This window comes from Physeter macrocephalus, unplaced genomic scaffold (genome assembly GCF_002837175.3).
Source record: "Physeter macrocephalus isolate SW-GA unplaced genomic scaffold, ASM283717v5 random_25, whole genome shotgun sequence".
NCBI classification, from domain to species: domain Eukaryota; kingdom Metazoa; phylum Chordata; class Mammalia; order Artiodactyla; family Physeteridae; genus Physeter; species Physeter macrocephalus.
Window position 1 is genome coordinate 119,999 of NW_021145308.1, and position 27,150 is coordinate 147,148.

The window sequence follows — 27,150 nt, forward strand, 5'->3', positions numbered from 1 at the left end:
GGATGCCTGGGGAACATCAGGTTTTCAAATGGCCCTGAATCCACTTCAGAGTCAGGGAGGCAGCTGGCATGAAAAGAGTTTATTGGTGGAGCCCCGGAAAGGGAAAGGGATCGGGGGGGAGAGGGCTGGAGTGTGGGGACTCTGCCCTATTCTCTTCAGGAACTAGAGCAAATGGGGCGCTGTCGGACAGTGCCTGTGGAGGGTTCAGAGCTGCCCACGGTCTCTGGGGCAAGGGCAGGGGCAGAAACAGGCAGGTTGGCCTCCGTCAGCAGAGCTGCATCTTCCCAGGAGCCTGAACCTGGGCCAGGGGAAGGAGAAACAAAATCCCAAATGGGAAATTCCAGACCAGGGGTTCCTGCCCCCACCCAACGTGGCCTTCTCCCTAGCCACAGGCCAACCCCAGTCCACCCAGGTCCCGCTGCAGAGTGCCCCTCACCGTCACTGGCCTCCGGCTCTAGCTCCTCCTCGCCACTCAGGGGCTGTTGATCGGGTTTCTCCTCCTCAGACAGCTGGCCTTCTGCAGCCCCAGGGGGAGGGCAGAGGTCAGTCTGGAGGAGGCCGAAGGGGAGGGCTGAGAGGAGTCAGGAAGGAGGTCGGGCTGCTGCACCTTACCTGGCTCCAAGGGATCTGCACGGCTCTCACTATCCTCTGTAATGGGTGACAGCTGAGTGGACTCCTCCTGGCCTTGGGGCCCTGTGCCTCCAAAGGGGGTAGAGGACAGGCCAGGGCTAGGGCAGCTGCGCCTGGATGGCAGTGCCAACTTCACCCCATTCAGCCTTTCCCCTGACCTTCAGCTTGGTATGTGAGCACCTAAAGCCTCATATGGACGGCGCAGGAGCCTCCTCACCCAGCCCCCAGCCATCACCTTTACCTGGCTGACGGGCAGAGATCCTCCGCTGGACTTCCTGGCGGGACCTGTCTCTGTTTCGGATGTTTACCTGTAGGGGGGAAACTCCTGAGCAGCAAGGGCTGCCTTCCCTCACCGGTGATCAGGGCCCTTCAGCCCCAGCCCCCAACATGCTCCTGCCCACTTCCCAAAGAAGGACCACGAGGGGGAGAGGAAAGGGGTCCTTTGCGACCTGCAGAGAGAGGCGGTGTCGGGGCCAGATGCCCCGCCACACCCACTGCATGTAGCTGAAGAGCACGATGACGCTGAGGAAGGTGAAGTTGCTGGCGACACCAACGAAGGCGCAGGTCATCGGGAAGTTGTACAGCAGGTACCTGAAGCAGGAAGCAGAGACAGGAGGGGAGTAGCAGCTACCAGGGAGTACCAGCCTTCTCATTTCCCAGAAATAACGTCTAGGGCGATTCACCAGTTTGGCTAGAGCTGGGCTCCATCCCCTGCCTCCCACCCACTGAGCCGATGTGCTCAAGAGAGCAGTTCTCAACACTGACTGCACATGACCTTTCCCTGGGGTGCTTTCAAAAAGTCTGACGGCCTGGTATGACCCTAACAAATCCTGGCCTTGGGGTGGGGCCCAGGCATCAGTATTTTTTTAAAGTTCCCCAGGGACCTGATATGCTGATGTGCAGCCAGGGCTGAGAATCTGTGGCCCAAGTAAAACCCATAAAACCCGTCGCCTCTGCTTAGGACCCTCTTCACTTAAGGACGGCCCCACGAGAGCTGCCCAGGCCACGTCGGCGCTTCCTCACCTGAGCCCAGTGAAGTGGGCGTGGATGCGGAGGTAGGCTCCGTACAGCTGGATGCGCTTGCTGTGGATCTCGATAATGGCTCCGGTGGTCGGCACATACTGCAGGCGGGTGGGCAGTGGTGGCAGCACATCAGGCCAGGATCCTGCCGCTGTCACTCTTACCAGGCCAATCTGAGGCCCGCTTCCAGCCTCTACTGCTGTCCCTCCTGACCGAGCCCAGAAGCTCCTCAGGTGAAATTCTGGGCTTGTGGGGAGGGCTGTCCCCAGTCCTCCTCCCCCCTTACCGAGTTCTCCCTGTATTCTGGGTACAGCTCCACCTCCAGGACCTGCTTCTGCTCTGCAAAGCCAAACAGCAGGAGGCTAGAGAAGACCAGTGTGTCAAGCATCTGGAGCAGGTTTGAGCGGTAATGCAGCATCACCTGCCAGGGCCAGGAGGGAGAGGCTGGGGATGGGTGCCCGCCCCTCCACCACCCCTGAGCAGGCTAGGAAGGCTGCTTCTTCCCCGGTCCCTGCTCCCTCACTTTCAATTCCTACCACGCCCCCAAAACCCAAGTCTCGACCCAACCGTTGCAAACACTGGAATGACATGCCTGCCCTGCCCTACCCGGCCACGTGTCTCTATTCCAATACAACAAAGCCCCCTTTTCTAAGAAACCCTCCTAGGTGAAGCCCCACACTGTCTCTGACCTACCTTCCCCCACAAATGGTTCTATAATCCAGAACAGACTGTATGTTCCAGCGTACCATCTGAAGCTTTTTCCCCCATGTGGACATTCGGGGATTTGCTTCATGATATGGTTCAGTTGATAATTAAGAATGGAGTCTAACATTTATTGAACACCCACTATTTCCTCATTTAATCCAAACTAGTCTTGTTATGAGGGAGTTACTACTATATTCACTTATAGTACTTCATAACTAAGGGGTTAAGTAAATTGCCCCTCAGCTAGCATGTTTCTGAGTGAGGATTCGAGGCCAGGCTTGCCTGGCTCCAAAGAAGCCCCTGTTTTCAGGGTGGCTCCACCCTTCAGACTTTACCCCAAAGCTGGACATGCTCATCAGATGTTAGGGGGTGTTTGTCTGGTGTGGTAAACTGACACCTCTTGCCTATCCTGATGTGTTTGTGACTTCAGAGCTGGGATGTTTTCTCCCGAAGCCCTACCCAGATACTCTGACATCTGTCACCATTCTCCACACCCTCCTAGACAGGCCAGGAATGAACACTCACGGAGCGTGACGAGGTGGAGATGATTCGGCCGCCTCTGGTGTAGCATGAAATGGTGACCAAGAACATGCCCAAATCTTGGTTCACAGGAGACTCTGGCAGCTCAAGCTCTAAGGTAAAGCGGTACGGCTGTCCATACATCAGCACCTGCCCAAGGTAGCCCCATCTCTTTAAAAAAAAATTTTTTTAATTGCGCTGCCCCTGTACCACCTCCCCCCTTCCCCTCCAAACACTCTGCCACAACCCTCCGCTCTCAAAACAGGCCTCTCAATCTCTCTGGTCCCAAGAAAGTGCTGCCCCCTTCTGGTGGTTGGGTCCCTCCCACTTCTGAGCTCTTCAGTATCCTGTCTGCTCTAGTGAATCACTCTATTCGAGAAAGGCTGTGTCACATTTCTTTTCCAAAAGTGAACCGTCATGTTGCCAACTGGGCCATCTGTGACTCAGGTCTCTCTGTCCCCGTGAGGCCATCCCCCCGGACCCAGCCTACCTTCACTTAAATTATTAATTAACCGAGTGCCAGAAGTGCTCACCATCTCCCTAGCCAGCTGTCACACAGTCACTGTCACTCAAGACCATCTTATGTCATTCTGGGTCCTTTATCTTGGTTCTGTTGGTAGAACCCTGAGACTCACAGCAGGAAGGCTTCTTCACTGGGATTAACCTCAAAAGGTTAAAGATGTGCCACCAAACATACCCTAGTTTTTCCTGACTGTTCCTATATTCCTCTAATCCTATATTCAGCTATGCTTGTCCTATGCATGACCCCCTCAGGGTGATACATAAGGATCACAGGGGTGATGGTAAAGCTTCTGGTTTTAACCAAAGAGGGACTGGATTAAAAAAAAAAAAAGAAGTTGAAAAAAACTTTCCCCTAACCCTAATAGTGTACTAGCTCCAAAATCTAGATATGGCTGGCTATGAGGGTACTTTGAGCATTTTATCTGTAGGGTAATACGTGAAAAACCACTGATCAAAGTCTTTCTTTATACAGATTCTTATTTTCGGTCTGAATTACGTCTTGACAAAAATGGATTCCATGAGATTCCTACCCCCCTGTAGAGGCCAGATGAATCTGAGCCAGTTGCTTCACTGAATTCTTTGAAACATTAAAATAGGTAGTTCTCTGGGTGGGCAGGAGGGAAATGGGGAGTGACTGCTAGGTAGTGGGTATGGGTTTCTTTCTGGGGTGATGAAAATGTTCTAAAATTGATTATGGTGATGGTTGCTCAACTCTGAATATACTAAAAACGACTGAACTGTACATTTTGAATGGTGACTTCTACACTATGTGAATTATACCTCAGTAAAGACTTTTATATATATATATTTTTCTTTTTAAACCAGTAATTATGTCATCTCCTCCAAGGGCATCCACAAAATCTAATACCAGAATCTTGTGAATGAGTCCTGCCTTTGTTCGCATTTGTCTGCCTGATGGGCAGGTTCTCCCTCTCCTCCATTCCCACACAGTATTCACCCTTCCTTAAAAGGCCCACTTTGAGCCTCACCATCTCCATAGTCTCACACCTGTCTAATTCTTCACAAATTCTTCTGAAATGTAGACTCTGCATCTTTGCTACTTAATGCAGTGTATAGATTTCTGTCAATCCTGTGAGCTCCTTGAAAGCAGGACCACATCTTCTATTTCTAAACAAGGTGTTACACACAGAGTAGACCCATTATTTCATGCATTCATTCAAAAATGTTCACTAGAAATGAATGAAATGATCAATCTGCTTTAATTATCAGGGACTTGGGCCTCACCCTTCATCCTTCCATTCCTTCCTCATCCAGCAGCCTGGTACCGGATTGTTTTAGGCTCCTTGCATCACCAACCATTATGATCTACAATGGGTAGCCACACAAATGCATGCAGCATCCCAGGTGCAAATGTACTGTGGCTTTGTTTCTATTCCCCTCTCAATATATTCCATTTATTATTATTATTATTATTATTAAGCCACAAAAACACACTGAACCAATATTTTCACAGAACATTCTATAATAATCTCCAAGTTACTTTCCTGAGTAGCAGAACTAAAATGATAATCCTCTGTCTTGCAATGCCCAACATTCCACTTCACCACTTTTTTTTTTTTTTGGCCACACTGTGCAGCTTGCAGGATCTTAGTCGCCCCCCACCAGGGACTGACCCTGGACCCTCGGCAGTGAAAGTGTGGAGTCCTGACTGGACCGCCAGGGAATTCCCCTCCCCACGTCACCACTTTGAAATCTCCATTTGGGATCCACTCATCCCACCTGGTAAGCTTTCTGGATAGTGTTACCCTGGCAGTAAACTGGAAGATGTCACAGGATACAGGATACACAGTCTCCCAGGTTATTTGTATTGTCAACCCCAGGGAGCCCCAGACTCTACAGCTTACACTCGTCCCTTCAGAGTGACCATTTATTTCTATCCTGTGTTTTTTATCTTTAGGTCAGTATCCTCCCAAGTACAATTTTTGAAAAATCATTTTCAAATGGTATTTAAACTCTTAGTAAGTCTGATTTCTGATGACTCCTCCTTACACTGCTGACAAGTCAAAAAACTCTGCTGATGAGAAATGCTCTTGATGCTCCAAGATCCTTCTGAAGTGGTCTGGGATCCGACCCTTTTGCAGAGCCTCCAGCAGCTTGCCTAATAGAGAAGGATGCATTCCCATTCTGCATTTCCCAGGGCTTCCAGGTTTGTTGAAGGCATACTGGCATTTGGCCAGTCCTCTGGCACAGTACCCTTTGTAATGGCAGGTTACACATATCTGTCAACGGTTTCATAATTTAACGTACTTTCAAAACTCTTGGGTGGATTCCACCCTAGTTCTGTGAGACAGCTGATCTGTTAATTTAGGTTCATTTAGATCTAAAATACACCTTATCTAGTAGATATGGCCTGGCTGAAACAATTTAAGAAGGAGGAAAGAATAATCCACACAATTCATTTGGACTTTAATTTTTCTTTAACCTCCCTTTCCTTGAAAGCCTTCCTTTTAGTCTCTATTACTCGGTCCCTGACATCCAGGTCTTTCTCAAGCCTTCCTGTTTCTCAAGTCATCAGAGCTCTAATGAAACCTCTCTTCAGCTCCCATACTCACCCGATCACGTCCACCCTTAGCCAGTGAGACATTGGCAACAGGGAAGGAGCAGAGCAAGGAGGCGGAGGAATCACAGTCGGTCCTAAATGAGAATGGAGATGATACTCTGCTAAGTTAGAGTCTGCCTTACTGTCCACACACCTCCTTGGCCCCTAGGGCGCCCTTTCCTATCCCCCATCCCTTCTCCCAGAATGGGCACGCTTCTCTGTTATAGAGAGAGATGGAGAAGAAATGCAGTCAGGAGATTCAAGACAACAGAATGAGTCTTTAATTCTCTTCCTGCTACTTCCATTTATTTCCTGTCATTAGGGCAGACATTCTTAAATGGGAACCTATGGACACTTAGTTTGAGAAAACTCCTCCAAAGGGATCCACAGATGATCTTTAAGAGGCTCACGAACCCTTTGAATTGTAGGCAAAATTGCACATGGGCATATATATAGGTTTTTACGGCAGGAAGGGCCATAGCTTTCATAAGCTGAACCTAGGCCAGGGGCCAGGCCATCATGCCTCTTAAAAGTTTAAGCAGGGCTTCCCTGGTGGCGCAATGGTTAGGAGTCCGCCTGCCAATGCAGGGGACACGGGTTCGAGCCCTGGTCCGGGAGGATCCCACATGCCGCGGAGCAACTGAGCCCGTGTGCCAGAACTGCTGAGCCTGTGCTCTTGAGCCCGTGAGCCACAACTACTGAAGCCCGTGTGCCACAACTACTGAGGCTTGCGTGCCTAGATCCTGTGCTCCACAACAAGAGAAGCCACTGCAGTGAAAAAACCTCGCACCGCAACAAAGAGTGGCCCCCGCTCGCTGCAACTAGAGAAAGCCAGCGCACAGCAATGGAAGACCCAACGCAGCCAATAAATAAATAAATAAAATAAATAAATAAAAGTTTAAGCAGCTCTGCCTTAGAAATTACAGCTCATGACCACAGACTCAGGACAGGGGAAAAAAAAAAAAAACTTTGGACCATTGATAATAGTGCTCTGGTCAGCACCTCTTGATGGGTCCCGTAGTCACTGTTAAAAGAAGGGGAGAGAATCTGGCAGGGTCTGTAAAATGGGAAGGAATTGAGGCCCCAGGCAAGAAGTAGGACTCTGGGAGTTTATGTATCCAGACACGCTGCGTTTCCATAAATCCTCTTGCAGCAGACTATCCGGGAGTGGGAAGATGTAATGTAAAAGGCAAACTACTGCTTTCCTAATACCTCCTCTACTGAAGGCCAGATTAGTTCTGAGATGACCCAAGGGGTTGGGTTGGCTCAAAAGTCTACAGTGGCCCTGAGAGAGGTCTGATCCAGCCTAAAGTGAACTGACCCTCATAATTACAATCTAGGAGAGGGATTTTTTTTTTTTCTTCCTTTTAACCAGATTCCAGTAACCAGAGACAGGACTAGGACCCTAGAGCCCTACCAGCCCAGACCTGCCCCAACCTTGGGCTATAAAAGAAATCAGTATAACCACACTGCCTCCTCCGTAAATACGGGGGTTGACCTGAAATAAGCTCCCAGGGTCCTTGCAGCAATTCTCTCACTGGATTCCTCTACTTCGACAGAAGACCCCCCTCACCTGTAGTAGAAATGCACGGGGCTGAAGTGGCTGGCTGTCGGCATGTAGGAATAGTAGAAGGAGCCATAGAGGAAGACAGACACCCAGAGCAAGAGGAGGGCGGTACAGAAGAGCACCCCAAACTGCAGTAGCAGCTTGCGGGCACGGCCTGCCAGGACGTGGCCCACCTCCTGGGCCCACAGTAAGGCAGGTACTGGTGGGTCATTGACCATGATGGGGAGTGCAGGGGGTCTGGCCCCAGGTTCAGGCCTTGAGTTCCTAGGTGCTCTGCCACGTGGAGGCCACCCCTGGCCATGGGATGAAGCAGCTGGTGGTTCCTGGAAAAGGACAGAGAAGGGGAAAGAATGGCTCTTTTCACGGGGGAGGTGGGGACAAAAAGGACAAGCTTACCGGACTGGCTTTGAGGAACCAGAGATAGCAAGACATAGCAAAGTCTTTGTTTCATACGGCCTTTCTCCAACTGATTGCGTTTCTCAGCCAATTATCCCTTCCTTTCCTCCACTGTGCTCTCTCCACCACCTGTGCTACACTTCCTCATCTGAACCCATCCTCCGGTCACCTGATCCTGGGACAGCCACCTTGACAGTCATTCATAGTGATACGTAACATACTGAGGATGAGCACCTTAAAATTCTTCCAAGGCGGTTTTACACACACGATGACACGATTCCACACTGCGAGGTGGCTGCACGGAGAGCACGCGCGACTTGCCTAAGGTCGCACAGCCGGACTCAAAGCCAGCAACCTCAGCGTAGCCACAATTCCCTACCGAGCTTCTCCTCTTCTCCTGGAGCTGCAGTCGCTCTCAAACAGGGCCGCGCCCCACTCCGGGCAGGGCGTCCTACAGCCAACGGCCGCTCCCCGCCAGCCCCCTCTGGCTCGGCGGTGGGCGCGGCGCCCGGAGCCCCCACCCAACCGCAGCAACATAGAAACCAGCCAGCGGGCCGCCACAGGTGTGCAGACTCACCAGCCGCGCGCTGCCTGGGCAACGGCGAGAAGGGACTTCCGCCTCCCGGGGAAGTCCCTCCCCCTTTCGCCGGCCCCCTTTGTAGCACTGGGGGCGGGGCCTTCCGGGCCGCCAAGTTCCTCCCTCCTCTCGCCCAGCCCTGTCCGTTCCTGCGGTCCGTTACCCTCCGGATACCAAAACCAAAGGGGACAGGCGCCTCCCTCCAGGCCCCAAGATATGCTCCAGATATGAGTCAGCAGGATCCCTCAGCCTGCCCCTCGAGGCCGCAATCACGGCACTCCGCCCACACCTTCACCATCCGCCATTTAACCCCCGAAGATGGGGAGAGGCGGGCATCCAGCTGGCGCTCCTTGGATCTGTGGGCTTCCAAGGCAGAGAGCATTCGCCCCCAGAACGTTGCAATCTGCGGGTACCTGTGCATCTTGCGCGTTGCGCCAGCGGGCTGGCTGTCCCCTATTCACAAGAGCGGTAGCATTTCGGGCCCGTGTTTTGTCTCCAGCTTTTACGATGCGTGATCGACCTCCTCCGACCCTAACTAGACTTTCCCTCAGAGTCCCCACAGCGCATTATCTAGACTAGGTTTTGGCGGGTGGCACTTTCTATTTTGTGTCTGTCTATTCACCCCAAATAAGATCCCTCAGAAGGATCAGTGTTGTGTACATCTTTGCGTACTTCTCACAGCACCAAGCACAACACTGCAGACGTGGGAGGCAATCTCAAACCAATACACACACCCAGGAAGCCCATCTATTTCCAGAAACACCCACCGACTCTAGCCTACCTCGTCTTTGTCCGATTCTTTGATTTGATCTCTGCATGCCTCTTTTTCCCCAGCTGCTCCTTCTCTTTGGTCTGCCATTTCTTTAGACATCTTCCTGATGGACCTCGCTGCCCCTGGATCTTCCACTCGAGTCACTTGTAGCTAGAACGTTAAAGTGGTGATCTAGAAGCTGATACCTGTAGCTCATCACATTTTCCTGGATATGGGGAATGGAGGGTCCCTGGGAGAAAAATGAAGATTCAGGTGTTAAATGCTGTGTCAGAGTAGAGGGAGGAGGGAGGGAGGGGGCGACTGCCCAGCTGATGTCAGATTTTCAAATGAGCAGGGTCTCACGCAGTCAGTACTGACTCCACTGCAGGAGCTGTCACAGGTCCAGACCACCCCATTTGAGGGGGGAATCTACCTGGGACTCAGCTACTTCCAGCTCCTTTGGGGAGGTCTCTAGCCTAGACTCTGGATGCCTGCAATGGCGGAGGGGCAGGTAGTGAGACAGTAACAGTGGGGGCGTGCACAGGGGCTGCAGGCAGCAGCCAGGCTCCCCCACTGGCCAGACAGTTGGTATGTGCCAGGATCTGAGCAGCTCCTTCTAGCATCCTTCATCTTTCAGGTAACAGCCAGTGCTGGAGCTGCAAAAACTGGGACCAGCCCTCCGCTGGCCTCTGACTTGACCCTCCCCAGTGGCCTTGCATTAGCTGCTTCTGCTGCTGCGTCAGATATTCTCAGCTGCAGCTCCCTGCAAGGTGGGGCACCCATCTCAGGCAGAAGGTTTTGGTGCACCCCACGATCCTTCTCCCCAGGACTGTCGCTGCCCGTGGCCTCAGGTGAGTAGCGAGTATCCTGCTTTTCTCCCTTTGGGGCTCAAGCGGGCAGGTGGGGGTTCTGTACTCTCCTCATTAGGGCGGGCCTCTTTCTAGTTGTGGTTTTCAGAGCTGGGAACACATATAACTTGAGGGCTGGGAAGCCTTAAATCATTTATATGTTTAACGATCTGTGGCCCAGGCCATGTAGGAGTTTGGGAAGCATCTCATCCCACTTCTCCATTTCCTTAGCTGAGGAAGACAGGAATGGGAAAGACCACGGAGGTTGGGGATAAGAGGGGAGTAAAATATTGGGGCATATGACCCGGACTTGTAAAGCTTGAGAAGTAAGCACAGAGGAGGGCCTTCAGCTGAGATTGTGCAGGGCCCCCTATCATGCTCTGAGCTCTCTCTTTTCTCCAGGATGAAAGGGGAGACCCCTGTGAACAGCACTATGAGTATTGGGCAAGCCCGCAAGATGGTGGAACAGCTTAAGATTGAAGCCAGCTTGTGCCGGATAAAGGTGGGTGGGGCCCTGGATTGGCAGCCTGTACCGTAGGTTCCCAAACCTCAGGATAAGAGATGCTTTCTTTCATTGACTCTCTGAGATCACAGGAGGAGTCTTGGGATCTGTAAGGAGAGCTGGCCCCAGGTCTCTGTGGGTGATGAGGGAAGAGAAGACTGTCTTAAGGAGCCCTAGAGATGGCAAAAGATTATCCATTTGGGGAGGGAGGGCGCAGTCCATTTCAGGGTTTCTGGCTAACAGTTCCCCTCCTGGCTGTGCCCCAGGTGTCCAAGGCAGCAGCAGACCTGATGACTTATTGTGATGCCCACGCCTGTGAGGATCCCCTCATCACCCCTGTGCCCACTTCGGAGAACCCTTTCCGGGAGAAGAAATTCTTCTGTGCCCTCCTCTGAGCTGCCCTGTCCCTCCTCACAACTCCTCACCTTTCCCTCTCCCGGGCCCTTCCTCATTTATGTCAGGAACTGTGGTGAGCCCCCCTAGGGTCCCTGTATCCCATCCCTAGCCCTTTCCCAACCCTGTGAGGTTAGCAGAAGCACAAGGCCCTCCCTCACCTATCTGCCGACCCCATTTCCTCGCCCACTGAGGCGGACCCAAAGCACCCCGTGACTCGGGGCACCCTTAGCTCCACCCACAGAAGGGCTGTCAGACTCTGCCAGCGTCCTGCCCGCTTCCCTCTGTAACCGGCTCAGACAATGGAGAGAGGGATGGGCTGGGTGCCTGCTCTCAGTCTCACCTGGAACTATTGGAAGTGTAAAGCCATTTGAAGAATAAAGTCATCCAGAGTCTCAGAGGAGAGCTCCTGTGTTACCGTTCTTGGGGGATAGGATCATCAGTCAATAGATTTGGGAGTGGGTGCGGCAAGTGGAAAAGCTTGCCATAACCAGGGAACAGAGCCAGTCAAAGCGGGTTAGACATTGTCTAGGATCGGAGATCCGCCGGGTTAGGGTGGATGGCGGGCATGAGAGAACGTCTCAAGTGGGAGAATTAAGTTACAGACAGACACTCAGAGGCTACGGAAAGCATTCACACACACACACACACGAGAGCAATGAAGACAAGTGAAAATGAAAACAGACCGAACGGGGTGGACTTAGGGAGGGATTCCGAAGGGCAGTCGCAGACAGGAGGTACCCAGTGAGAGGGGAGGAGCTTGGTTCCAGTTCCCGGGAAGGGGCCGTTTTACTTCTAAGATGGCGACGCCCACAGCAGGTCTCCGTTCAAGATGGCCGCCGCCACGGGGATCCGCACCAATATGGCGGCCGCATGTCACAGCGTTTCACCGTACAGGGCTTCTCAGCTGGGCCCATACTTAAAATGGCGGCCCCAGGCATCCCGAGTTCTCAATATGGTCCCTTCCGTGCTCATCTGTCTCAAAATGGCTGCTCCTTCCCTCGTCAACTCGATACCCACTCCTACCCACCCCGGAGGCCGGAAGCCGACGTCCACCCGATCCAGGTGAAGGCACACTGGCGGCGGCTATAGCCAAGGATCATGGGACAAGGGGGTCCCAGCAAGCACGCCAGCAGTAGGCGCCGGTCGCGTGGATCTTATGAGAGAATCTAGGTCTCTATATCTTGCCTAGTAGAGACTGCTTTGGAGCGGAAACAGAAGTGTGAGGACAATGCCCGGCGCCGTTCGGCTCGGGGCGCTGTTCCGTGGTCGCTTCCTGTTCTCCCTAGGAGTTGGATAAGCCCGAAGTTGTTCAGTTTGGGCTTCCTCTTAGAACTGGGGCTTGCTATTCTCCCACTTCCCATTCAGGCGCCTTCTGTCACATCCGCCAGGAGCAGTGTCCCCGCCCCTGGTGCGCCTACCACCCCTCGTAGTAGTCCAGCAAGCTGCCCGGCCAGAGGTTTGTCTCACGAGCTCCTCCCGGACTCAAACTTTGCGGAGGTTTATAAAGCCCCAGAATACCTTTCCAGAAGCCCTTACCTTCCAAGGGAAAGAAAGACACATACGGAGATGGGACCAGGGCCAAGGCGGAGAAAGTTAAGTCTCAGGATGTCTGCTCCCATGGGTTGTCAAGATTCCCCACCCCGTACCCAGTGATAACATGCTTCCCGGGGCAAGCCTGGGTCATGCTTTGTCCTGGGATACACTTGCGGGTAGGGTCGGCTGCCAGAGGCTGCCTTGCAGAAGGGGGTGACCTATATTAGAGACAGCACATCGCCCCCAGCTTCCCGACACCTTCACACCGGAAGACAGCAGGGAGGGGAACAGAGAGGAAACCAAAGGAATAAAGGGGGTTCTCTCAGGAACTGAACTTCAGTTTCCTATGGACGTCTCCACAGGCTCCAGGAGTACCCAGTGAACTTGAGGCACCTTCAGGAATAGCAGCTTCCCCGCTGTTGATGAATTCCTGAGCCTTAATAGGCCCTGGGGATATTTCATTCCCTCATCCTAGAGAGGAAGAAACCAAGGAAAGCAACCTGGCTGCCCTCCTGAAGTGGGGACCTACCCCCATTCTGTTCAGGAGCCTGCTTGGTTCTTTCTTAGTGCCCGTTGAAAACTCCTCTAAGGATCAAGTCTGTTTAATCCCTGCATCCTGTCAGTGTCTGGCATATGGCAGGCATTCAGATATCCAACGATTGTACTATACATGCTTAAATGGCAAGCAGGGCATAGAAGGCACTAAAAGATTCTTTCTCTTTCCTAAGGTATTACAGTGTTGGGCAAATTCCAGAGGGGTAAGTGAAAATGTCCACATCAGCTCAGACTTCGTAAGAAGTCAGAAGTGCTCAATAAATGTAATCTTGATATTAGGTTATTTTTTTAAAAAAGCAACCTCTGCTCAATTTTTCTACACATTCAATTTTCATACTCATCAGATTAGGGGTGAATGGCTGCAGCCCTAGCTGGGGGCAAAGGGGGGGGTCTAGAGGTTACTAGAGACAAGGCATGAGCTATAAATAACCATTTTAAATGATTAGCTATAACACTGAGTAACTTTAAATATCCTAGAGAATGGGCAGACGCTGAAATCAAGGATAGCCTTTGGGCCCAAAGCTGTAAGCCCCTGGGGTGGGAATCTCTGTCAGGTACAGAGGGAGGAGTTAGAGCAGTAACTATACTTGTATCACCACTACTTCAAAACACTAGATGTCATAAGCCTGTGGGAGCCCAGCCTTAATAAGTCCTTGACCATTTATCAGAAGTTACAATCAATATCAGTTCGGTGCCAGTAGTGCAGTAGTGCTTTTGTCAATTAAAGTTGCCTTCTCATTCTACATACGTCACTAGGAAAGAATCCCCATCAAACATCTTCTGTTGAATAAGTAGGCTTTTCCTCTTAAGTGGTAATCACGAATAAACTTAATCTGGCTCCTAAATGGAACCCTACATTTAACTTCAAGCATCCAGCTGGTTTCAGTGTAGGCCAAATACACAGAGGTCATGAGTTATCATTTATTTTCTTCTACGCCAATGGCTCAAGCTCTTAGTAAAAGCAAGCACTTAAGTAAGCCAACAAACCCCGAGGGAAGGTACGGCTGGTTCCCGAGTGAAAGCATGGCAGAACAGGAAGGGAGAAAAGCCATGAAAGAGGAAAGCCAGCCTTGGTTGGAACCCGGTACAACTTGAGGGGCAGCATCAGAAATAAACAAAGCCCCCAATGACACACTCTACCCAGTCAGTGCAGGACAGGAGAGAGGGTGAATTCAATCCAAATGGTTATTTATTCTAAAACTGGAAGCTACCGTGCCTACATTTTTGCCATAATGTTGTAATGAGAACAGGGGAGGAAAAAGTTACAGATGTAAACAATGACACAGTTACATTTTTTTTAAATGGTAAAACCCTTTTTTACTGGCCACTTCCAAGAATGCTTTACAGGTTGTGCAATAACATTTACAGGCTCCATGTGGGGTTTGTTTTTCTCACAAGCTTTTCCATCTACAACTACAACAGACGTCTGATAAAACACTAAACAAGTCTTCTAAGGAAAACAAGGGTAGGGATCCTGCCTGTTAATCCACACTTTCCCCCTTAACATTGTTTTTTCATAATAAAAACAGACAGAAACAAAACCCAGACATCTACTGTTGTTGCGAATGATCTCTTGGACTAAACTGACAAGGACGTGGCAGTTTCACTCTCCACCCACCTAGAAAAAGCTTTTTTTTTAAAAAAATGACTTTCTAGTGTCAAAAATTAACAGCAAGTACCTCCCCTCCCCCCCAAAAAACCCAAAGCGGCTTAAGCTTTGTCCCCCTGGTCCTGAGGGCCTAGCATCCCTGAACCATGTTGTAAGACTATAAAAAGATGCTATTTGCTGGAGAACTAAACGCTTGAATAGGGGTGGCAGCTTCTGCCTCAGAGTCAATTTTCTGTTATAACATAATCTTGCCCTAAGGGAGTTTCTTTGGGCTCCAGTTTCTACCTCCTCCTTTTTACCTCCCTGACACTATTAGCAAAGCTTTCTTAAAAACTCCCCTTAATGATAATAAAAAGTTAGTGGGTTACAGAAAAATTCATGCAATCACTTCACCCACTGCCACACACAAATCCGTTTGATGGCACCACAGAAAAAGCAGGTGCCCAGAGAAAGGACATGATTTTGAGCAAGCAAACGTATTGCCTACCAGCCCCCCATTCCGGCCTCCGGGTCAGAGGTCCTTGTGGAGCAGAAGGGCGACTAGAGGGCCAGAACGACCCTCCTGGGCACGGCAGGAACCGTGGGAGAGGGAGAGAGAGGTCAAATCTCAGCACTAACTTTTCAACAGAAGACTGCCCAGGTAAGGAAATGGAAGTGAAGTACCTTCTAGTAGCACAACCCAGGGCTCCCCTCGCCAGGAAGTGCAGCAATGTGTGGTGTTCGCCGAGTAAGCTCTTGGCTGACACAATGCTGAGCAGGAAGGTGAATGAAAACTGAAGCTCAGAATTGAAAGAGCATTCCCATAACCCACCCATATTCTTGAACCAGCAACCTGAAGCTGTCTTGTCAAGAACTGGGAGGGTGCTGGTAAAGTTACAAACAGTAACTCTCCCGACTGAAGTCTCCTGGCTAGAGGCCTCTCTGGGACACACAGGGAAGGCACCCCAGGAGGAATCCTGTTTCAACAAGTCGGGAAGGGGTGCTCCCTTTCATGCACACACTGCACACGCTCACATTCATGCTCTTCCCAAGTTCCAGCAGCCCCACGGAGCTGCCTCCCACCCCCCACCCTCCCCTTTTCTATTCACTCTCTCTATCTGTGTATCAAAAAAGCCAGCAGGGCCCCGGCCCTCCACACTGTAGAAAATAGCTGCTATTCTCAGCGCCTGGGCCTGGTAGCCCACACCACAGGATTCACCTATATACATATCCTGCTGCAGTGAAAAGAATCCTGCTTCGTTTCTGTGTGAGCTGAAACCCTGAGAAACGTTCCTTCTCTTGAACTATTAAGAGGACAGATTCTCTAACAGAGATGATTTCAGAGACTTCCCACCTGTCTCAACCTTGGAAGACAGAGAGTAGAGACTGGCAAATCAGTCTTCAGGCTGAGGGCTGCAACCCCAACTCTTCCCCCGGATTTTATGGAAATCCATTAACAGATACAGAGAGGCTGCAAGCTAATCTGCTCTGCCATCAGGAACAGTCCCCATGCCTCCTTGGCGTGGGGATCCTATATAACAGAACCGCCCAACTGGTAGTCTCCATGCCTCAGCCAAACAGCGCAAAGGCACAGGAACGTGGAGATAGGGACACTATGGCCTCCCAGCCCACCGGACCAGATATCCCAAGAGGGAAAGGTCGGTAAAGAAAATACAAACGGTTAGTTGGTGCAAGTGATTGATAAGAGCTGATCGTTTATTTTCACTGCCCCAGTCACAAGCTCTCCCTCTGTCCCCGCTCCTGCCTGCTATGGAGAGTGCCCTCACACGCCTCCCCACCCTCTCCGCACTACCTCGCCATCACTCTCCCTTACTCGGCTGCCAGTCCAGCTGCCTTAGAATGTCAGAAGGGTGACATTTTCAGTTCTCGTCCTGTCTGACTGCAGGGTATAGGACAGGCAGCCCTAAATGCTGCTTTCTGAGCAAATGTTTTTTTGATTACAAATATCTAACTAGGTTTGAAATGTTTTATAGAATAAGACAATATTCTTTTCAACAAACTTTAAAAAAAAATGTACAGTTTTGTTGTTTGTTTCCACCCCCTCCCCCCCTGCTTGCGCACCCTCCCCCCACCGCCCCTCCCCGGCAGCTCAGCCCCACCCCGGCAGCCCCTGTTTTCCTTGGTTGTGTTTTGGGGGGTGCTTGGCACCCCCAGAGATTCAGCTTCATGGCTGACAGGCGACAATGGCAGGGGCTTCACCGATACCCTTGGTAACCGTAGTAGTTCCTGTAGTATCGGTCTCTGTCCTGGGGATGGTGGTAGTAGTAATTCTGCCACTAGAAGAAAGGGGAAACTCCATCACTTGGAGCCACAGCTGGCTGAGGACGGAGAGGCATGACACGCATCCCTTTGGTCCTGCCCCCCTTCATCTCTCTATCCCCAGATGATACTTACATCCCGACTGTATTGTCTGTAATAGTCTCTGTATCTGTTGTACTCATAATCTCGCCCATAGAACCGATCGTAGTCTCCCCTGTATCGATCGTAGAAATTACGGTAACCCTGAGAAAGGAGAAAGAGAAGGAAAGGAGTGAAGATGTATGGGTTTTCAGCATCACAATCCACTGCTATCCCCCGTCTTAAATGAGACACATCTTCACTTGATATTATCAACAAGCTTAACCTTCCCAGGATAAAGTCTTCCAGAGGAACAAATTAAATGGGCAAAACCCTAAGCCCTGAGAAAACAGCCCAAACCACTCTGCTCCCCAAGCCAACAGGAATGGCTATCACGGCCCAGAGGGAGGAGCAGGAGAGCTGCACTCACCCCTCTGTTTCCAGACTGCCCCCAGTACTGCTGCCCGTAGGCCCGGTTGTCGTAGCCTCGGCGCTGCCCGCCCACTGGAAGAGAAATGGAGAGCGCGCTCAGACAGCTGGCGTGGGGTCCTGGCTCCACATCTGAGTGGAAATCAAAAAGTCGGAGCCAAAGGCAATTCTGGGGGAATAGGAGGCCTGCTTCTGCCAGGCTCACACAGTGTTAATTAAAGCACCAGCCAGGAGCTTTTAAAAAGTCTGAGGGGGGGGGAAGGGCAGAGGAATAGAGACACAAGAAAACCAAGCCACCTTGGTTTCACCTTTTGAAGCTCCCCAATTCCTGCAAAACATTTAAGATGCCAAAAGGATACATGGCAGAGTTAGAAACATGAGTTAAAAACTGCCATTCGTAGAGTCACAGACTTTCAGCCCTGGAAGGGATCCTGGATATCATATAACCCAGACCCATCATTTCATACAAATGAACAAAGGCTAAACGATGAGCTCTTCAGGGCAGGAACCGCCGGTATTCCCGCTGCCCAGCACGTAGCAGGCACTCAATAAGGTTGCTGACTTACACTTATAATTACACACACACACACACACACACACACACACACACACACATGCATTTTTAATGCACAGTGAATGCACACTGTGGCGGGGGGTGTTAACTGACAAACTAGACATTCAGGAGGGAAATTAATTCCACTAATAAGCTAACTTACTGTCTAACACCCCCCCCAGATTACTGAATAATGCATTCACTTTCTGCTCTATATACAGTTGGCTTGATCCAGTAGACAAAGCAGCAAGGAAAAAGATCAGAATCTGATTTCACTGCACAAATCCTTCATATAAACTACAATAGTGAATGGGGAATCCACATGTAAAAATGAAAACGAGATAAATGAGCAGGCTCAAGCATTGCTTTTCAAGAACACAAATATTTTTGTTGAAAAATAACTACCTTTTGTTGGATTATGGAAAAAGCACAAGAAGCTGGGAGTAAAGAACACAGGAAGAAATAAGCTCCATAAGAAGGGACTTCCTTATTGTTGGTGATCTGACTTGGTTTGCCTGCCCTTTCCTTGTGGGTCCTGCTGCACTCAGCACAGAGAACAGACTGAGGCTCGGGCTGGCAGGTCCCCAGGACTCACCGTAGCCTTGGCCTCTGCTTCGGTTCTGCCGGTTTCGCTTGTTTCGATTGTTTCGGCGGTTTGTCCGCTTCTCGGAGGGGGGCAGCAGCTTCCTTGCCTCCTCCTTGTACTTAGTGACAATGGGCTGAGCTTCCTCCTTCTCCAGCTCCCCGTATGTCACCTCATCCATATAGTCGCATTTTTCAGGCAGAGAGAAGTTGGCTGTAAGAGTAAGAGAGAAGCCTGTGGGCCTCCAAGTACACAGACAGGTAAGATCTCATGATGAAAACCCCACTACAAGAAGAGGATTTTCTAAGCCTCATCTGTTAATGCACAGAAGTGTGCTGGGTTCACTCGACAGGTTTTCCCTAAACTGTAACAGCCCCAAGCAAAGGGCTATCTGCAAACTGTAGATTTACAAGTTCTCAAGTGATCCATAATAAATTAAGAGTGAACTGGGTTAAGGTTTCTTATCAGGACAGAAGCAGGCAGCCAGAGGCTAAAAGTAACTGAGAAAGTTTTGGTGTTGGTTAGATAAGAAATACACTTTTAAAGAGACTCAAGAAGAAACTGACCCCAGCCTAAAGGCACTTACTCATCTAGACAAGGAAAACTGTTAACAAGAGTATGGGGTCTTCATTAAAACCACCTGTGTATGATGGGCCAGCACACTCGCCAGTCTCTAGACATCAAGTTCAGAGGCTGAGTCCCAGCAGAATTCAGTTCAATGAGGCTCTCCTGATTCTTAGATGAATCCAGTTATCCCTCCGTTTTATAAAACTGAACTAAATTCCTCCAAGTGCTTGAGTACCAGTTATGGACTGGCCTAGTTCATTCTAAGTAAACTTGGAGAATCCCGCTCTTAAATGTGTAACCAGCTCCCATGCCTGGGCATTATCAGAATTCAAAGAGCCGCTAGTTGATAGCTCAGGTGGGATGCCAAGTGCTGAAGGCAGCAAGGGGAAAAACCAAACTCTGAGGTGAACAGCAAAAAACTAGATCAATCAAGATAGTTAATTTTGCCTTCTAGGGAACCTTGCTGTAAGGCTTTGTACCACACATTATCAAAAACCAAAACAAACAAACAACAAAAATAAAAAACAGGCCTAATGTGATACTAGAAATCAAAATATACTGATGAGATCATTCACTCCAACCACTACCATTTTAATTTGAACCACAAGCATGTCCCATCTCTAGAATATAAATTTGGTGAAGGCAGAGCTTCATTTCATTCATTCTTTCCCTATGTCTTAAACAGTACTGGACAAATAGTAGACACTCTTAAGTATTTACTAAATGAATAACTGACTCATTGAAGCCTCTGCCTTAAGGCTATCATCCTGTGGTCTATCACCATTTCTCTTTTTGTATTTTATCAGAATGAATCAAGGGGTTATTGCTTCACCATTCACTCTGCTCGTTCATTAATCTTCAAGTGATCACACCCGTTCATTTATTCCACAGATTTACACTTCACGTGTGGAGAATCCTCCAGGTGCTAAGAGGCTCTAGTGAGGTGTGCATGGACGAAGGACAGGACCCCTAACTTGTAGAGTTTAGCCCACCTTTCATCTCCAGCATTATAGACTCAGGCACATCATCTCCCTCCACTTCCTTCCTCAGCTCCAGCCTCTTCTTCCAGTCCTCCTCGTTAGGGACGACCACCACCACTTTCCGAGAGAAAGTCTTAAACAGCAATAGCTTCCGCCGTTGGCCAGAGTTGTACACGTTACACTAGGGACAAGAGGAGTGATAGACATTTTAGGAATAAAAATTAAACACTAATTCAACCAACAATTACTGAGCATCTTTCACAAGTGAGGCACTAGATTAGGGGTCTTATTTACACAATCTCTTTGAATTCTTCAAAAGCTACATGATGTTATCCTGTTTACACAACATGAAAATTGAGACTCAGGCCAAGACTTGTCCAAGGTCACAAACCTAGCAAGTGGTGGAGCCATGAATCCAAAGCTCCAACGCTCTTTCCATTGCCTCTAGAATGTGTTTTATAGTCTGGGTCCGTACACTTTCTGGTAAAAACACTAAGAGCTGTATCTCTGAGTTCAAAACACATTACAACCGTAACACAACCACTTGGTCATAATCAGGTAACCTGATTCTGTTACTTAATTCAGTCTTTCTCTATATATGCACCCTATTTTGACTCTGAGCAATTTTTTTTTTTAAGGGATTTTTTAAAAAATTATTTATTTTGGCTGTGCCGGGTCTTAGTTGCAGCATGCATGCAGGATCTAGTTCCCTGACTAGGGATCGAACCCAGGCCCCCTGCAGTGGGAGCACGGAGTCTTACCCACTGGACCACCAGCGAAGCCCCTGAGCAATTTTATCAGATTAAATGGATACCAAATCTTTTATCTTTGGACCTACTGTTAAATTAGGTTTCTTTGGAATGTGTGAACAATACCTGATCAAGAATGAAGTTCCTCTTTGTCCGGGAAGCAATCTGGACCAGCTTACTAAGGCACTGGGAGGCTTGCTGAACTAAAAGGTCTCGGCTTTTGGGGTCCATCTGTGGCTCCTCGAGCCCCTTCATCTAATGAGTTTGAGAGAAAGAGAAACACAAGGAGTTATACAGTAAGTTAAAGCCCAAGAATCACCGGTAAATGCCACAACACCACCACATCATCATTTCACTGACATTCCTCAGTGCTGTGAATGTTGTCCATTTCCTACAGAACTCATTTCCAGTCTCAATCTGGATATACTCCAGACTTTACCAGCTTTCAGATTTGACAACACAGCAAAGAAAAAAAAAAAAAAAACTACCATAAACACCTACTGAGAACTCATTTATTTGTGGAGCCCTTGTTCTCAGACACCTGAAAGACCAACTCCACTGGGAAAAGATTATATAAGTTTCTTGGTACCTCAAGAGCTAATATCACAGCTGACTAACCCCTCCCAGCAACTCACCCTCATTTGATTGAGCACAGTCTCAGCTCCCAGGACATTGTATCTTTTCTCAGGGTTTTCTTTTGCGTATTTCAGTGCCCACTGGGTCTTTCCAGATCCAGGCAGTCCCACCATCAGGATCACCTGCAAGTAAACAGAACCAGGAATGCTATAAAAAATAATTGAGGGTCATGTTTACAAAGCCCAATTTAAGAATATCCTCCCCTTCCCCCAGTTGGGTAAAGTCTTCAGAAGAAAAGCGACCCACCCACCATTCCAAGCATGAGCACCAAGGTTCTGCACACTCTCCGGCATACCTCACACTCCTCTATGGTCTTGGGAGGGACCGCAGTGCGCACGCGCTCCTCCACAGGCACGGCATGAATGAACACAAACTCTTCTGGCGGTGGGAAGAAGGGCTCCTCCTTCTGACCAAAATTTAATTCTACAACACAATTTTTGCAGAGGACATGGGGTAGGAGGGCCCGGTCAGCCAGGGATTCCTTGTTGATACGGAATGCCACACCAAGGTCTTCTCCATTCTTGGAAAAGGAAAGTTCTACTTCTTCAGCCTCAAAATTCTACAACGACGAAAGACAAGAGCATTTATGGGCACACAGAGCTTGAGGTTGATTACTCTTACAATTTAATCTTTTTTTTCTCTGCTCCAACTGCTGTACTAAACAACTATGTGAGCAACGCATCAAACGCAGAAAAGACAGCAGCTGATGGGAGGCAAATTGATCCCGGGTGCCCTCTATTTACTCCTTTCTACAAATCTACAGCTTTCAGGAGCACTTACAGCAAAGCAGCCAATGACATCATTCTCCCCAAAAGTCTGGCCGAATTCCTCAAACTGCCCATTCTCTGCCTTGAGTCCTCGTCCATCGAAACCATAAGAGAATTCATCCTCACCTAGAATAATCAGCAAATTAGTTACCTACACTCAAACCTCCCACAGAGCAGCAAACACTACAATGATTAAGTTAAAAATAACTTTACCAAGCTGTGGATGGGAAAAATCAACAGACCATCCAACTCGAAGGAGAGAAACCTCTGTGCAGCCTTCTTTCATTGGGAGATTCTGGGTTACCTGGCCAAGTCAGAAAAGGAACTTTCAGATACTCGAGCAAAGTCTGAGTTAGACAAGATTTTGATACAAACCGAAAATGACAACTATCACAACTCAACATGAGAAAAACAACTGTCAATGAACCTAAACCAAAGCCATGAGGGTCAATTTCTTGGTTACTGGAGCTACGGTTGTCATTCAAGTGTGGTGCCTTTTTCTGCACTAATAAAATACTGGTGGGCAGTAAACTACTATGTACTGGAGTCCAGCACATAGTAGTTTAATGACTAATTTAATAAATGAATGGTCCTAATGAGCTGTACACACTACCTTGGCCTCAAAGCAGACTTTCCCCTTTGTCACTCCGTAAGTACTTCTTGCCCCAGACCAAAGGGTGGGGAACTTCTCTGAGAAAAGTGGCTGCCCTCCATAGCGGTCTTTGCTCACTTGAAAATGGAGATCCGAGGTATCTGTTAAGAAAGAAGCAATCTGTTTACTCCAATGCCCAACACTTGAAGCCACCAATAGAACACAAATATACCCAGTTCTCAAGAATGGATACAAAGTTTAAATCTCTTCAAAGCTGCAGGCCATGAAGTTTTAATCTCCAAAATCACTTTTGATTGGCTTAAAACCTCAACCTGTCTGCCTTATACATACACGTGTCCAGGTTCACAAGAGTCTGATCCTCTTCCTCATCTTTTGCCTCTTCTTCCGGGGGTGGTGGAGACTTTGAACTATACATATGAGAGAAAAGCAAATACAATGTAACCAAAGTCCTCTAATTTGAGAGGTGTCTGCATGACATCAGGTCTGTTTATCAGCAAATATAAAATTCCAGCAGACAGCTTCTTTCAACAAATGTGAAAAGGGCAACAGGAGCTTTCAGGGTAGATTTAATCTAAAACTTAGGCCTGTAAAAACCTATTCCATTTTTAATCCACCCCTCTTTCCAGACTCTCCAGTCAACATCAGGTATACCAAAATCAGAGCAGACACTCCCTTCAATGAAAGGGACTATTTCCCTCACCGGCTGTGGTAAGCCTCCTCTCGGAATTCATAGTAAGCTCGGCCATGTTCATCCTTCTCATCCCGCTGTCTCTTTACCCCCCGCCGCTCACCATCTGAGCCTGCTGGTTTTGACTTTTCACTATCTTGGTCATCTCCTACAAAAAGGAGGGAAAGAAAATCAGCAGTTTTCATACTGGAGTGTAGAATAAGCTCAGAACCAACAGAAACTAAAGGAGGACCTGCATATCTGTCTAGTCAGAAGAGCCAGGTTTTTCCCATTGCGTTCATAGAATGTTTTATTTCCAAAGATGATCATCTTCCTGTCATTGACTGGGATTTTATTTAAAAAAAAAAAAAAAAAGGGACATTATGGGCTAATTACAGTCAAGCAGTAGATTAAAAATTCGGCAATTTTTGCATTCTAAATTTATCTGCTTAAATCAGGTCAAACTTGCAGATTTTCCCACCAATATGACATAAAAAAAAAACCCATAAGTTTTTAAAAAACTTCATAGCTTAACTTCGATTCCTGACTATCAGATTTGGATTTAAGGTGGACACTTAATATACGTTTTCCAACACTTTTCCACAGCTTCATATTACAGAAGCCTCAATTATTATTATTTTTTTAAGAGTTTGCCTTTCCAGCTTTGAAACACCCAGCCATCCACAGCTTTACTTACATAGCTAATGGACTATGGTGTATATACAGAGCTGTATTTTTATCACAGATTTTTACTGAAACTTGCAGGAGCAAACCATTAAGTCACAGGAGACCCATAAATAATACTGCATCTTTACTGCACATTATTAGGGGCAGAAAGGTGTTGTCATATATTTAGCAACATTCTTCATAAGAAGAGACAAAAAATTTTTCCTTGGACTTTTTTTGGTTTGTAACACTAAAGTTTTTAATAATACCTTCTTTAAAGAAGTCCTTTATCCCTCAACCTTTTTTATCTGCTATCTGGCGGTACACATTAAGTCAAAGGTTATGTAATGGGATTTTTGTTCCAGAACATAGGACAATCTGCAAGTTGCATGTGGCTGTTGTAGAATGGGTTCCAATTATACCATCATACCAAGCAGCAGCCTAAAAAATGTATTATAAAAGGAACTAAAGCAAGCCACTTCATATTAAGAATGGGAAGCAGCTCTAGTTTTCCTCCCTACTCTGACAAGACAGTTATGGATCAGCTCCAACCATCCAATTACTTCAGAGAGAAAGGTCACTAACTCCCTAGGGCAACTGTATACAGTCTCTTCCACAAGGTTACTCAATGAACCCACCAACACCCCAATCATTTCAATTCAGGAAGTCAAGGACCCAAAATGTAAAAAGCTACCTAAGTGTACAGCAAATATACAAATTTGCCCATCCATCCACTCAGATGAAAGATTAAAATTTAGTCGTAAGAATTCAGGCAAGGTTAAACCCCTAGCCAAATAATGTTGATTAACATTCTAAATGCTGTAGATTAAAATTTTTTTCTTCCGTAGTTAACGATTAAACTTGACACCCTCACACCACAGGCTGCTGAAGCAGGAGCTGCTGCTAAAGCAGGAGCAATGTTAGATTTCCAGATTTTCGGTGTGGCTCAAACTCTAATATTGAGCTTTTGATGGAGCGAACTTTGACGAACTGAGCTTATTGCTTAATTTTATGGCGAAAAAGTCAACAGTCGGGCAGAAGCCTCCAACAGTCGGTCTGGCTGTCCGTGTAATCAACAATTCCTCAGTGCATTCTCGGTTTAGGAAAAGATAACCAGCACCGCGGGAGGCTGCTCCAACAGGTAGCTCATAAGCAGTTCGCAAGCAACATCGCTTACTTCCATCCACTACCACCAAGCAACCAAGTTAGGCAGGAACCTCCCGCCTGCAGACAGTGGGACCACCAGAGGTAATCAAACCCTCTAAAAAGGTGGGTAGAGGACGAAAGCCACCTCCCCTGGGGAGTCCCACCGAATGGCGATGGGAATCGAACCCCGTGATGCAGGGCTTGGTGCTGGGTCAGGGGCGCACCCGGCAGTTTGGAGCCGGGCTCCGCTGCCAGCTCCTCACCCTGTTCCTCTGCGGCCTTGTCACCCGGCGCCTCAGATCCCGGCGTCTCGTCTCCGCTCCGATCCTCCGGCTCATCTTCCTCCCCCTTGCCGGTGCCCTGCTCTTCGCCACCGTTCACCCCACCTGACTCGGCTGTGGCCTCCTCCGCCGGTTTCTCGGAAGCATCGGGCTCGGCCGCGGCCTCCACGGCTGCCGCCTCCGGGGGCTCCGGCGGCGGCTGTGCGGCCTGGCCCGAGGCCTGGGCAGGGGGTGGCTCTTCGTCTTCGTCCTCAAGCAGCGCCTCCTCGTCCTCCTCCTCCTCCTCCTCTTCGTCCTCCTCCTCGTCCCCGCCCGGGCCGCCGCCCGACGCGGCCACAGGCCGAGGCTCCGCCTTGCAGGCCCCGCCGGGCCCGGCCCCGCCACCGCCGGCCTCGTCCTCGAGCATCTCGGCGTCCAGCGCCTCCTGCAGCCGCTGCGCCAGATCCACCTTGAGGCCGCGCGAGTCCAGGCCGCGCCGCTGCAGCTCCGACCGCAGCTCGGTCACTTTCAGCCGCTTCACCTCCATCGCCGCCGCCGCCTCCTCCGCCTCCCGCCGCCTCCTCCCCTGCGAACCTTCGACCGAGCCCGACCGCGCAGGCGCTGCCGCCGCCCGCCTCCGCCTCACGCGCCAGCACTGAGCCCGCGCGAGCGAGCGCACGCACGTAGGCACGCAGGCAGAGGGCCGCGCGCAGCCTCCGCTACGTAGTGTTTGTTTCTCGCCCTTCCTCCCTCCCTCTTTCGGCCCTCGGAGCCCAAAACAACGCAGCGGGGAGCTGCTTCCTCCCCAGACCCCTTGGTTCCCCTGCCGCGGGCGGGCGGGCGGGTGGGCGCGCGCCGAGGACGATGGACTTCCCTCTCTTTACCTCCCGCCCCCTCTCACCCCCTGGGCCAATCGCCGCCAGCGGCTTCACGGCGCAGTCGCACCGGAGCCGGAGACGGGAAAGGCTGGCTTCGGCTCAAGTGCCTCGTAGTACCGAGGCGTGTGCGCACCCGTCCCTCCGTACTTCCAGCCGGGGTTCCGCGCAGCCGCCCGGAGCTCCCTCGCCACACGCCCCTCCCACCCCGTCACCACCCTTACTTCCGTCTGACCCGATTGCGCTGTTGTCGTAGGGCTTGCTGGCTAATCTCTGTTCCCTAGTGTCTATTCGTGCAGCCACTTCTTGAGAGAGAAAAAAGCCAGAAGGAAAGCAGGGAAGCTCTTGCAACGTGAACGCCTACTGGCAATTGTCTTTCTGGTTAGTCGACAAAAGGGCTCTCCAAAACCTTACAAGGACTGCAGTAACTAACCCCGGCCTTCTTTTTTCCCCCCCTCAATCCTTCAACTTCTACCCAGCAACAGGCACCCTGACCTCGCCGTATTGGCCAACTTGAATCGTCATCTGCAATTCTGATTGGTCCCTCAAGATCTTTTGGTTTTTTTTTTTTTTATTTTTTTTTTTATTTTTTTTTTTTATTTTAATTTCAATTGGCGAAGCTGCCAGAGGAT

The 27,150-nt window shown here is 49.4% G+C and overlaps 3 protein-coding genes across 12 annotated transcripts; 1 reads left to right on the plus strand and 2 right to left on the minus strand.

Moving 5' to 3' along the window:
- Nucleotides 1–58: 58 nt before the first annotated feature.
- BSCL2 (BSCL2 lipid droplet biogenesis associated, seipin) lies at nucleotides 59–11,934 on the minus strand. Of its 10 annotated transcripts, XM_055082136.1 has the most exons (12): nucleotides 11,677–11,934; nucleotides 9,278–9,497; nucleotides 7,530–7,846; nucleotides 5,970–6,051; nucleotides 2,881–3,024; nucleotides 1,937–2,071; nucleotides 1,654–1,751; nucleotides 1,080–1,221; nucleotides 871–938; nucleotides 613–701; nucleotides 437–517; nucleotides 59–298 (listed from the first exon to the last, which is right to left on the minus strand). In XM_055082136.1, the coding sequence occupies exons 2-12, from the start codon at nucleotides 9,365–9,367 to the stop codon at nucleotides 156–158; spliced, it is 1,389 nt and encodes a 462-aa protein (XP_054938111.1). In that variant the 5' UTR covers nucleotides 9,368–9,497; nucleotides 11,677–11,934; the 3' UTR covers nucleotides 59–155. The 10 variants fall into 10 exon arrangements, 8 of the variants coding, with proteins under 8 accessions (XP_054938111.1, XP_023988993.1, XP_054938109.1 ...); XM_024133225.2 differs by lacking the exon at nucleotides 11,677–11,934 and having other exon boundaries at nucleotides 613–699; nucleotides 872–938; XM_055082134.1 differs by lacking the exon at nucleotides 11,677–11,934 and having other exon boundaries at nucleotides 613–693; nucleotides 872–938; nucleotides 2,881–3,045; nucleotides 9,278–9,414.
- GNG3 (G protein subunit gamma 3) lies at nucleotides 8,670–11,392 on the plus strand. Its single transcript, XM_007109960.3, has 4 exons — nucleotides 8,670–8,905; nucleotides 9,885–10,098; nucleotides 10,498–10,597; nucleotides 10,864–11,392. Exons 3-4 carry the CDS (start codon nucleotides 10,499–10,501, stop codon nucleotides 10,990–10,992), a joined length of 228 nt encoding a protein of 75 aa, XP_007110022.1. The 5' UTR covers nucleotides 8,670–8,905; nucleotides 9,885–10,098; nucleotide 10,498; the 3' UTR covers nucleotides 10,993–11,392.
- A 4,430-nt stretch (nucleotides 11,935–16,364) lies between the features above and the next one.
- Nucleotides 16,365–26,490, minus strand: HNRNPUL2 (heterogeneous nuclear ribonucleoprotein U like 2). Its single transcript, XM_007109994.4, has 14 exons — nucleotides 25,647–26,490; nucleotides 23,605–23,740; nucleotides 23,235–23,311; nucleotides 22,905–23,044; nucleotides 22,505–22,595; nucleotides 22,305–22,417; nucleotides 21,820–22,083; nucleotides 21,524–21,646; nucleotides 21,015–21,143; nucleotides 20,152–20,320; nucleotides 18,605–18,805; nucleotides 17,458–17,531; nucleotides 17,085–17,192; nucleotides 16,365–16,966 (listed from the first exon to the last, which is right to left on the minus strand). Exons 1-14 carry the CDS (start codon nucleotides 26,188–26,190, stop codon nucleotides 16,886–16,888), a joined length of 2,250 nt encoding a protein of 749 aa, XP_007110056.2. The 5' UTR covers nucleotides 26,191–26,490; the 3' UTR covers nucleotides 16,365–16,885.
- Nucleotides 26,491–27,150: the final 660 nt, after the last annotated feature.